Genomic DNA, 11,614 nt, shown 5'->3' with positions numbered 1-11,614 from the left:
ACATCTTGCTTTTGAGCAAGTGAGACCCACAAAACACTCCCAGGTCTGTATTTCTCTCGGTGTTTCTAACAAACACCAACAAGAGGGAGGACTGCCCTTTGCAGCGAAAGGTTTATTCTGGAAAAGTAAAAGTGTTAGTGCATTTAAAAGTGTTTCTTAGAAGGTGGTTGGGTTTTGGTGATTTATTTTATTTTATTTTATTTTATTTTTGGTAAGCAAACATTTAAAAGTGAGGCAAGCAGAAGAGAGAAAGTTTTCAGGAAAAAAGAAAAGGAGACTATTTCGTGCAGTTTGTGTAAATTTTAAAATGACGACATAGATATTTGGGATAAGAAGTGGAAATGTTGTGTAGTGTATGATTGGAAGTTTTTAATGTTAGATACCGTGTATAAAGACTGTTCTTTTCCATCCCATACTGAGACGGTTTGCAAAGCATCTGCCAGACTGCTGGTTTGGTGTGTAAAATAAATTAGTAATGTGTATATGTATTGGTACATATATATGTGTGTGTATACACGTGGTATACTTTTATGGATATAAACACATGTGCACACGCGCTGTTTTCCATGTTGCTCCCGAACCCACGACACGCAGTATTTAGCCAAGCATCTCACTGCTGTCGGAGTATTCCCAAGGCCTGGTAGGATCTGGAGATGAGCAGCCGTCCCCTCTCAGCAATTCTGTGCAGTGATAGACAGCTTGAGTCATGCTTTGCCTATGGAGAGCAGAGGGAAAAAAAAAAAAAGAATGAGTAATCATTTTGTTTGAATTGCAATAAGTACGAAATATTTCTCGGGAGCCAAAAAAATCTTGGAAAAGCAGAAAGATATTCTTAAATGACTGGTCATAATAGGAACATTGTCACATTGTAGTACTGCTTTCTTAAAGGGAAGAAAGTGTTGGGGTTTCAAAACATTGCATTCATAAGCAAAGGAAATGCGCACACAGGATAGCACTTTTAGAAGAATTTAAACTAGTAATTAAAAATTAAATAACTGTAATTACCTGCTCCTGCTTTAATAAGTGCAGTTTGTCTTTGATGTGAGTATCTAGTGGAGAAGCCCTACCTTTTCACTTAGAGCCCAGCGATGTGATTATTGCAAGAGTGAAAGTATTACCAAGGTTCATGTGTGGCCAGCAAGGTGCCGTTTTGTAGCCAATCTGCATTTTACTTTTGTAACGTTTTGGCCATCGAAGCCATTATGCCTGTAGATATTGATTGCATAGTGCTTTTAAGGAGGCAAAGAGTGCCTTTGAGGAAAAGTCCTCTTTTCTCCCTCCCTCCACCCCTTGCTAAAAATGACAGATTTTTTTTTTTTTTTCCCCTGAGGAGGAACACTCTGATTTGAAAACTGCCATTGTCTTTGAAATTTGCTTTTTTAAAGTAGAACTGTGTTTTAAGAGAAAGCGCGTGTGCTGGCTACGGTTTTCTGGGTTAACTTCTTATTTTCACCTAGAAAATTTATTTTCAGCTGGAAAAATGTTTTAAATTATAGTCATTAAAAAAAAAAAAATTGCTCCTAGCGAGCAAAAATACTGTGGAAAACCTGTAATTTAGACAAGTACCTACATTTTATTTGCTCTGTGCTGCTGAAATTTAGATTCCCTTCCCATTTACAGTTTACTTTTCACAGAACATTATTAACTTTTTGGCTTCATACATGATCTTCTGTCAGATGCTTTTGATTTGTAATTTAGCGAAGTATAATAAACAGTGCAAAAGTCATGAATTTTCCTCCGCATCCTGAGCTCTGTGGTAGGGAAAATGTGATAAAATGTGTACCTTAAGTCTTGTTTGATGATCTCTCAAAGCAAGTTTGCCTTCTGGAAATAATTTCTGGGGTTGAAGAGCATGGTATTAACAGATTTAATGTGGCTATTCAATGGATTGGTGGAGTACTATGTGAGGTTTAACAAAATGAGAGAGACAAATTGAACGTCAACAAAACCTACATCTGTGAAGAATTATAAATTTAATTAGAAAAAAGGCAAACTTAAAAGACCTCATTAACTAATCAGAATTTGATGTTACTGATTTAAGATTCTTAAATGGATGAATTTTAAATAGCTTTGCTATCATTGTCCTTTTTTTCTCGCCACGTACTATGTAGTGCCCAAATCTGCAATACATATTGAGGAGAAAGATGTGAACGGTACTTGCAAAAATCAAATTATACAGAGTAATATTTTTGAGGTATTAAGGAGAATGTGTGTATCTTTTTTTTTTTTTTTTTTTTTTTTTAATGTGCCCCTTTGGCTAGCCGGGTAAGGCTGTTGCATTTTTTTTTTTCCACTTTTTGTTTGATATGTGAGTTACGTTGCAGAACTTCAATTATCCAGAAATCTGTTGGCAAAATAGGAGAATGTATGAGAGCAAGCACACGCCACCCAGAAATGTTTTTGTTCTATGAACTGGTTGTCATAAGTGTGGTTCCTTACTACGTTGTAATTTTGTACTACACATAAAAAACTGAAAGCATGTGAAGTGTAGCATTTTGTAAACTGTAACTAATTTCACTCACATCTGTGTCTAATTGTTGTCTGCATTCGCATTCTTGAGAGTAGATTTATTTTTCCTGGACCACTCTGTGGATTCAGCTGACCAGCCTAAGTGAGGATTAGTTGTTTTAAAGTTATTTTGATTAAAGAGTCATTTTTAAATATGGTAACGTGCCACACATGGTTTAAATAATCCTTGAGACACAAAGGAATATATCTAAAATATGTCTAATGAAAATGAAGATTGTGGATATGAACTTTCACAAATCATAGAGTGTTAGAGGACATATAAGGTATATATTTAATTCACTTTGAATGAGCTGTATTATTTTTTCATTGCTCTCTCCCATGAATCCGTAAATGAAATCTCTCTCACTATACAGACACATGCATGTGTGTGTATATATATATTTGTAAGTGTACAGGAGTTATGATTTTTTTTTTATTTGGGTAAATAAAATAGTGCGGATTAAATATATATTAGAGTTTAGTGAAGTATGAATAATACTGTAGGGCACTTCGGAAAATTTCCATTAATTAAAACGTCTATTTGAAAAAGGACATTTCTTCTGTTATAAAAGATATGTTTTAAAGGATCCTGTGCAAGAGGGAGTGAAGATAGCTCTGTAAGCAAACTTAGTTCTCACCTATAATTTTTTCCAGGTGTTTAGAAGTAACAGCAGAAACATATCCTAAGGCACTCTGTTGCAGTTTCTGGGGTAAAGAACTGCCAAAAAAAATCTTTAAAACAAAATGCACAGTTTTGAATGTATCTGCTCATCGAGTTTGATTTGGCATGCGACGATGTATTGAAAAGCACATTATGCAGTACTTTACTGAGTTATAAAAAGATTGATGTTTTTCAGCATGTATTATTGCATGCTTCTTGACATCATTTGTAGCGTTCTGCATTGCCTGCCTGCCCCTAGCAGTTGTTTACTCTTGCTAGTAGTAATTCTGCCTGTGATTAAAAATAACAACAACAAAAAAAACCCTACAGACACATAAGCAGGATTTGCTTGGATGATTTTTATGGCACTTAAAATGCCTCATCTCTCTTGTCTTTGCTCTGTGATCATTTAAGAGATGTCAGTTCAGGTTGAATGGAGATGCACATGAAGGATTCTCAATGCAGACATTAAGAGGATATATACCTTGCCCGGAGAAGCTTTTGTGTGCTTTTAAGCTAACTGTGTAGCAGCGTATCTCCACCTGAATTTGATGACCTGCTGACAATCGTTACTGACTGCACAGAAGAGTCTGTTAGCAAAGCAATGGTGTTTTTCTAATAGGATATGAAAATGTATTACTCACCTGAGTTGTTTTATTAAACTGGAAAATTATTGCTGGGCTTCCCAGTGGAACCAGATTCCTTGTCTTGATGACTGACCTCAGAGGTAAATGCTACAGCTTCCTCCTATTTATTTAGCCAGAAGTGTTCTTTTAAGTCATTTTATCAGAAATCTCATTAGCGACCGGAATTTTTATGAATAAGACTTTGTGCGGTTTTTATTTTAATTCGCCCGGTTGGAGGTGGTTGTGTAATACTGTTGGTCATATATTGAACATCTTGACCATAGGTAGACCTACCCCCTTGTTGTGTTCCCCCGGTCCCCCCCCCCTTTGTTTGCCCCCCCCCCCCCCCCAAAAAAAAAAATAGCGTCAACCTCTCCGGCTTGCTTCACCTCCTCACCTTTGAGGTGAACTGACTGGTGGGTTCCCCGTTGCTCAGGCAGGGAGGAAGGATGTCGAGGAGCAGAGAAAGAAGAAAGCCAGTGTGATGAGGGCAAGAAGCTGTCAAGAGTTAAGGGGATGGGAGGGAGGGAGAACTCAGCTGGCAATAACAAGAGGCAAGACTAGGGTGCGGGATGCTGGGGGGCTCAGGGCTGGAGCGACTCTCACTGCCCTTCATGGGGGTGCACGGCAATGCCATGCCGTGGGAGGAGTGAGCCCCTCTGCAGCTGTCACGGGCCCCTGATGATGAATCACTATCCTGTCACTTGGCCGCCGTCCCCCGGCGCGGGGAGGAGGGAGAGAGACCTGCCGGGGAAACAACAGTTGAGCCTTCAACTTAAAGACAATATGCCTTTCAGGGACACCGCACCCTCCTCCTCTCCTTTTGGGTTTAAAGGACAGAATTGTCATCCGCGGTGATATCCTTTCTTTAAATTAAGGCCTTGTAGTAAAGTGGAGTAATAGAGGCTTCTGTTTGTTTCCCTGGTTTACAGGTGCAGAAGTCCCAAACCAGTTCAGATGTTGCTGTTTCCTCAAGCTGCAGGTAAGGAGTTGATTGAAAACTGCTGGTTTTCTGCAAGCCTTTTATTCTTTTTTTTTTTTTTTTTTTAACTTTAGGTGATAAGTATTTATGCTTGTTTTCCACATTAAGCAAATGAGTAAGTGCTGGAGAGTTGCTTTTACATGCTTGCAACCAAGTCTGTAAACCACAAGCACATACACTTTTTTGTTAAATTGTTTTATTAGATACTGGCTTTTCAGACTCTTTGCGATATCAGCCTTCTTTATGTGTCGATTGGTTTAGTAATGTATATTAGATACTGGCTTTTCAGACTCTCTGCCATATCACCCTTCTTTCTGTGTAGATTGCATTAGGTAATGAAATATAAAAAGAGGGATTTGTGTTTGGAACGGCTGATGAAATCTCAGTTAAAATGTGAAGACTTTGTAGCTGAAATGACACTTAGTCTTAAGGATATTTATACCATTACTGGGGGAGGAATTTTTTATATAATTTTAATAGTCTTTAAAAGAACCTAAGCATTTCTTTTAAACTTAAAAATTACTGGTTCAAATGCCTTGGGAGCACAGTAACCTATGAAATTTCTACTGGGAGCAATTACTTAGACTGAGCACATCAAATAACATTACCAGAATTTTTAGGTATAGAGAAACAGAAGGATGGGGCACTTCAATCGTAAGCTTTCCCAATATCAACCAAGGGATATGTCATGGTGGTGATGGATGTTGGACTTTTTATATAAGGCTATTAAAAAGGCAAATCGGAAAGATCCAGCTGCTTGTGTGCTGTATAAATCTTTAATTTTTGCTTTGAATCAGAATTGGTCTCTTCTTATTTTGACGAAGCGACAGCTGCTGAGTTACAGCAGAGTGTTAAGGCATACTAACACCTATATGGATTCTCTGTATGTTGGTCATATCCCTTTTCAATTGGGCACGCTTTATGTAATCCACAAAGCAAACAAGTGAGCAGACGTAATAATGTTTTAATGCTGCATTTGTTTCGACGGAAACAGAGGAACAATTAAGTAGTTTGCCAGAGTAAACACATGCATCAGGAATATCTCATTCCCTGTCAGTAGATGATAGGTTTCCACAATTGCTTCAAGTGTTTTATTTGTTTGGAGGCCCATTATATTGCCACTAAGTGGTAAATCTTGAAAAAGCAGAGTGTTAATTTGTTGTTAAGAGAATATATGTCCTCATATATTGGTGATTCTGTCTTTGTACGTATCTTAAAAATACAAGGTGGCCTGAATGTTTAAAGTACAATACTTTGTATCTAAATTTTATTCTGTTAGAAGATGCAAAAATAGTTACAGTAGCTGGTCGATCATGTGTGTGGGGCTACAAAAAGAGTTTAGCACTAGAAAAGATCAAGTTGGGAGAAGCTGTTCATTTTTACTAAGTGTTTTCGTGATTTTGATTAATAGAAGGCTGCGTCTCATAATAGGTAGTTCCTCTGTAATCCACGTTGAATATGTCACTAAAACTAGTTGCATCTTGTTTTCAGGTCTATGGAAATGCAGGATCTAGCCAGCCCACATAGCCGACTAAGTGGTAGTAGTGAATCCCCCAGTGGTCCAAAACTTGATAACTCCCATATAAGTAATAATTCCATGACACCCAATGGCACAGAAGGTGAGCCACCATTTTGTTTTTTCTCCTTGTTGCATTGGTGTTCTTGCAGTCAGTAAGCTATATAGAGAAAATGTTTTACTATTTTAGGTGTTCTGTGTTTGGGTAATATGGTGTGTAGAGCCGATGTTCAATGTTTATCAGTAGTTACTATTACCAGGTTTCAGCAATAGCTTTCATTCCAGGTTTATGTTCCTTTCACGGAGTTTGAATGGATTGAGCAGGTAATATGTGCAGAGCTTAAAAAAAAAAAAAGTCCAAAAAATCTGAAAGGGTAGTTTAGTGATGAGAAAAAAAAGAGGTGTTTACAATTGTCATGCTACAAAACGCAACCTTTCAGTCTTCTTCACTGTTTCGGTATTTCTTTATGTTCTCGCTTTTTGCAAGCTCCTAAGGCTATGAAAGTTTTGTCAAGTAGGCTAATAAAACTGAGTGTTGAAATTTCCTCAGGCTAGCTTGCTGCTCTGATGGAGTGGCCAAAATTCAAACAGGTGTAGTAATTCAATGGAGTAAACTGATACCTATTTTTCGAGAAGCAGCCAGGCAGTTGATAAGTTATGTTTGTTCTCAGTAGAATACTAACAGCAGAACAACCTAACAGCTTTGCCAATAATATATAAAAAATATATATAACAATATGTATAATGAAACACAGAAGGGTTTATATAATAAGCAGCAAAAAAATACTCTTTCCTGTAACATTTCTGTGGCAATAGTAGGAAAGATCGTACTTGACATTTGGCTAGCTATATGAACAGAGATTTTAATGCATTACTAGAAAAGAGAGTCACGCAGCTTCAATATTACTTTTCAGCATAAATGTATAATTAAACAACTGTTGTAGCAAAGATATGCCTTTTTTTCCTAAGAACTGGGTCATATTAGTGCTGTCAGACTGTTTAGGATTATGGACATGCATTGCATTCTTCCAGGAAAGGCAGATGTCAATCAAACAGATGTCATCCCCCCTCAATTCCCCAAACATCTCTGTTATTTGTTCTAATTGGACTCCTCTGTAGTGGGGAGGCTTTGTGGGTTATCAGATTAACAGGCATTTGTGCCAGAGTTGTGTATAATTTACTTTTTGCTGCAATCAAATTTTAAGCCATTTGGAAAAAAAAAAAAAGAGTAGTTTTTTAAAGAATAAATAAAGTGCTTAACGTGTAATGTCGTTTAAGCAGAAAAATAGTTCATGTCCACAGATGAGTCTTCTTCCTTTTAAATACCCAAGTATATTATTATATTTTTATATCATATTATCAGGTGTATACCAGTTTTGGTACAGGGTGAAATTGCTTGTCCCTTTCAAATTAAAATTCCTTTAGCTCGTGAAAGTCTTTGCTGTAAACTTCACCAGCTTTTGTACGTTCTATGTAACTTGAAGATTCTTTAGTAGCACAAAAATAGGGAGTGTTCCTTGAAACACTGAAAGACACTCACCAGCTGGCTCAACTTTTTGTTCTAAGTAGTTGTGTGCAGGCATGCACTCTGAAAAATGGGGTGCTTAATATTTCTTTGTCGGGAAATGAGCTATGTGTTGTATCTACTGACCGCAGGTAGCAAATAATTTTGGAAATAATATCCCACCTTTTAGGTAGGTATCAGAGTTTATTGAAGAAAGTAAATGAAACCATGCTAACTTATTTATCTAACACTAGAATTTTAAACTTCAGGCTTGTTAATTTTGGGTGAAGTCTATCCGGAAAGCTATAACTTGCAATACATGTTTACCTTCTTGAGACAAAGCCAAACGGTTTTCTTTTGTTTGCCATTTTCCCTCAGGTGACATGACCCTCCTCAGCACTGCAGACTGGTTGCTGAGTCCTCGTACACAGAGCCCCGCAGGTTTGGGTGGCTGCGGTGGGCACAGCAGGCGTGGGCACTCGGCATGCGTTTTCCAGTGTTATCCAGAAAGCGTCCCGAGAAATAGCTTGCGCTTGGCGATTCTGGTCTAAACTTTCTAAATTGAAAACTCCTGTCTCTGATTGCTCTTAAGTGACAAATAAGGAAAAGTTTGTGAAAGAAACTTAATAGAATAATTTATTTCTGAATTAGATGTGTGCCAAGAGGCAAAATTTGTGAGCGAAGCAGATGCCTAAGAATCTGAAGGTGGAATTTTTACTGTTAATCTGTTTTATCTTGAGAAAATGTTTGGTTTGGGTTCTTTGAGCTGCTAAACAGGTTGAAGAAAAAATAGGATGAATGAAGCAAGGGTTTCTTTTTTTTTTTAATGAAGGATGAAGTAAAATTATTTTTTCTGAGATTTTTGAGGCAGAATCCTGCTGAGACACAAGTGACGGCTTGTAAGGATGCAGTTGTAAGGGCTTGCCAAACACCTTTCTTAAAACGCTGCAGTGTGCTTTGCTTGCTTGTTGCGCATGGAGTGGAGATGGGGGTAGCTGAACCTTCATGTGTTAAATATAAATATGAAAAATATACTAACATGAAAGATACCTCCTTTTCTGGCGTAAGGGACCTTCATGTGAACGAGAAACAGTGCCTCTAGGTATTTGCACATTATAAATATCTTGTAAAGATATGTTAAATTTGATTTGACTAGGGATGTGATTTCAGCAGGTTTCCATACCCCGAAGTGCAGGATATGTTCACTAGATGAGGGGGGGTTAAAAAAAAAAAAGGAAGAAGAAAAAAAAACCAAACCTGTCCCAAAGTGAAATGGCCCTGTTTCAAACAAATGTTCATCAATTCCTCTAAGGCATATTTTCAGACTTGTCTCCTATTGATGTTGTTCTACAAGAGGATGTGGTTGAAAGATAGCTCACTGTTGTTAGCTAATATTTTTAGCTTCACACTTAGTGGTAAATTTTCAAAGCACTGAATGGGGATTTAGTTGTGTGATTGAGTCTGAGTTTAATCTCTGCATGCAGCTTTTACATAACAACTCTTTGTGTGCTTAATTTCACTTTGGTAGAGCAAAATTACGGTAGTGCAGAACTGACCAGGTAGTGCTGACTGAGGACTGCAGCTGAAGAAATCCAGGGAGTTTTGTGTGACTGCTTTCCTTCTATCTAAACATTTTTAAGTAAGTCAGATTTACTACTTCTTGTCTCAGACAGCAATTCCTCTATGGGGTTCTTTTAGACTGTAGCGATTTCTGTAGAACAAACACTATCCTTTTAAGTTTGTAGCAGATCATGAGACAGTCTTCATAGCTCTGGATGTATGTGTGGTGAGGTGAAAAGTAACGTTACCTTAACATCTTGATTTTAAAAAAATCATAGCTAATAAGAAGTCATTCTCTACTGGTATTTGGGTTTTTCCTTCAATTTCTCTGCGTCAGGCAGCATGGTCTTCAAACCAGTGATGGGGAAGTAACAGGGAAATTATAGACCTTGACCAGTCAGAAATTTCCCATGATCAAATGCAGAGGAGTAACACTGAAATGTCTGGCTAAAGGCACTCAGAAAAATCACTCCTGGCATGCCAAGGTGGTGCTGGTATAAATAGTGCAGTATTTGAGTTTTCCGTACTCTCTTTATTGTTTTTCCACAAAATACTCTCTGTTGTAGGGAACAGCGGACACTGGACACTGTTAAAAATTTGGCCCTATATGACTTGCCTAAGAAAAACTGTTGAAAAAAAAGAAAGATAATTGAAGTAGGGATCAAAATGTTCATAGTTATGCCTTATCTCAAATCTTCCTTTGTCAGTGAATTGCTGTGGTGGATTGGTACTGAAGGATTTAAAGAAACAATAACAACAGAACCGAATAAAACTGTCATTTTTTAAGTTGTGTCAGACAGCTAGTGGCTATTCCAATCGCAATGCCCACTTTGGTAGACATATTTTAGAGGGGAAGGGCTGCGAGTAATCAATAAATTTGAAAGGAGTAGCAAAGCTGTTTTCCATAGTGGACAATTGCATCCAGTTTCTCCCTACAGTGATCTTTAGTTTCATCTAAAGAATATAAATCAGTTCCGATGGATGACATACAGTGAGAAACAGAAGCCTGAGGCCCATCATGATTTATGCAACTAGAACGGGAAAGAATAGATGAAGACTGGGAGAAGGAGCTGTGGTTTTCCAAGCGACTACACTTCATTCATGTTAGGAATATGGAGCTGCTTCTGCCCTCATTTTTGAATGTTTGGAAGGAAGAGAAGACATTTTCATATCAAGTGGAAAGGAAAAATGGGTAACAAATTGAAGATCAAATTTTCAAAGATAAATGGGAAGGGAGGCTTCAAAGGGAGTTGGACATCAAAATTCCTTTGGGAAAAAAACAGTTCTCACTCTTTAAGTACCTGCTGCAGCATGAGAATGAGATCCCACACAAAGACAGTCAAAGCTCCCCACTACGTGACTCTCTCTAAGGCTATTTAGAAAGGTTGTTTTAAGTCTGGTGAACGTAAATCCATCTTCTGGGTTTCAAAAGGCAGTGCTGTGTAGTATGTTTGCTGCCAAGTTGCAATATTATAGAATGGAGAAAAAGTTGTTTTCATTATTTTCTGAAGGAATGGTGGAGCAAGATGTTGAAATCCATAGAGGGGGTATGAGCTGGTCATTCTTATGGCACATGATGTAGATTTCTGTAAGTAAATTGTATGTTGAATGTTCATTGCAATTCTAACAATATTTTGTAGCACTCAAAATAGTCTTTAAGTATTGCAATCATGCCTGCACATTGGCAGTGAATGATTTTTAATTTTGTATAAGTTATTCATAATTTTTAGCAGTTAATAGTAATTTTTATGAATGCCCTTTGAGGTGCTAAGTTGTGGTAGGTGATGGCAGTCAGGCAAAATGATCCTCCTTTGGGGGATGCTTGGGTTCTTTTAATTGCTCATTTCTGGAGTTTCTGCCAATTATGTATGCTGAAGTTTCTAGACGTGTTTGTGATGAAGAGCTTGATGGTATGAAACTTGTAATTGATGCAGGGATACCTCCATATTTAGACATCCTGAAATAATAGCACAGTAAAGGTAAATCTAATATTTGTATTTCAGTAGGGTGTTAGTATCAAGAACTATTGGTGCTGACTTCTTTACTCAGCCCCAGAAGAGCACAAGAGGACTGTTGTGTGGCCGGAGGCAAAGACTGCAGTGGTCCCAGGCCCCAGACTGGCAAAAGCAACCTGGGGGTCTGTAGGGACTAGTAATAATCTTTAACCTGTTGCCACTTCTGGAGGATAAAAATCAGCTACACATCACTACCCGTTTATGTGAAGACAAGGGGCTGACTTGGACTATCTTTTCTTCCC

At 37.8% G+C, this 11,614-nt stretch overlaps 1 protein-coding gene across 8 annotated transcripts in view; it reads left to right on the top strand.

Annotated features, from left to right (window-relative positions):
• Positions 1–4,733: 4,733 nt before the first annotated feature.
• EYA1 (EYA transcriptional coactivator and phosphatase 1) overlaps positions 4,734–11,614 on the top strand; it is an 83,150-nt gene continuing 76,269 nt past the window's right edge. For 3 of the 8 annotated variants that reach the window (XM_009695440.1, XM_009695441.1, XM_009695439.1), the window contains exon 1: positions 6,273–6,396. In XM_009695440.1, coding sequence (XP_009693742.1) covers positions 6,273–6,396 — 124 coding nt within the window. Of the gene's footprint in view, positions 4,778–6,268; positions 6,412–8,175; positions 8,245–10,803; positions 10,819–11,614 lie in introns of those variants that run through there. The other 5 variants (XM_009695443.1, XM_009695442.1, XM_009695446.1 and 2 more) reach the window with 3 other exon arrangements.

Source organism: Cariama cristata, unplaced genomic scaffold, assembly GCF_000690535.1.
Source record: "Cariama cristata isolate BGI_N322 unplaced genomic scaffold, ASM69053v1 scaffold39392, whole genome shotgun sequence".
Taxonomy (NCBI): domain Eukaryota; kingdom Metazoa; phylum Chordata; class Aves; order Cariamiformes; family Cariamidae; genus Cariama; species Cariama cristata.
The sequence above is the reverse complement of the archived record's forward strand: the minus strand, read 5'-3'. Positions and strand labels throughout refer to the sequence as shown.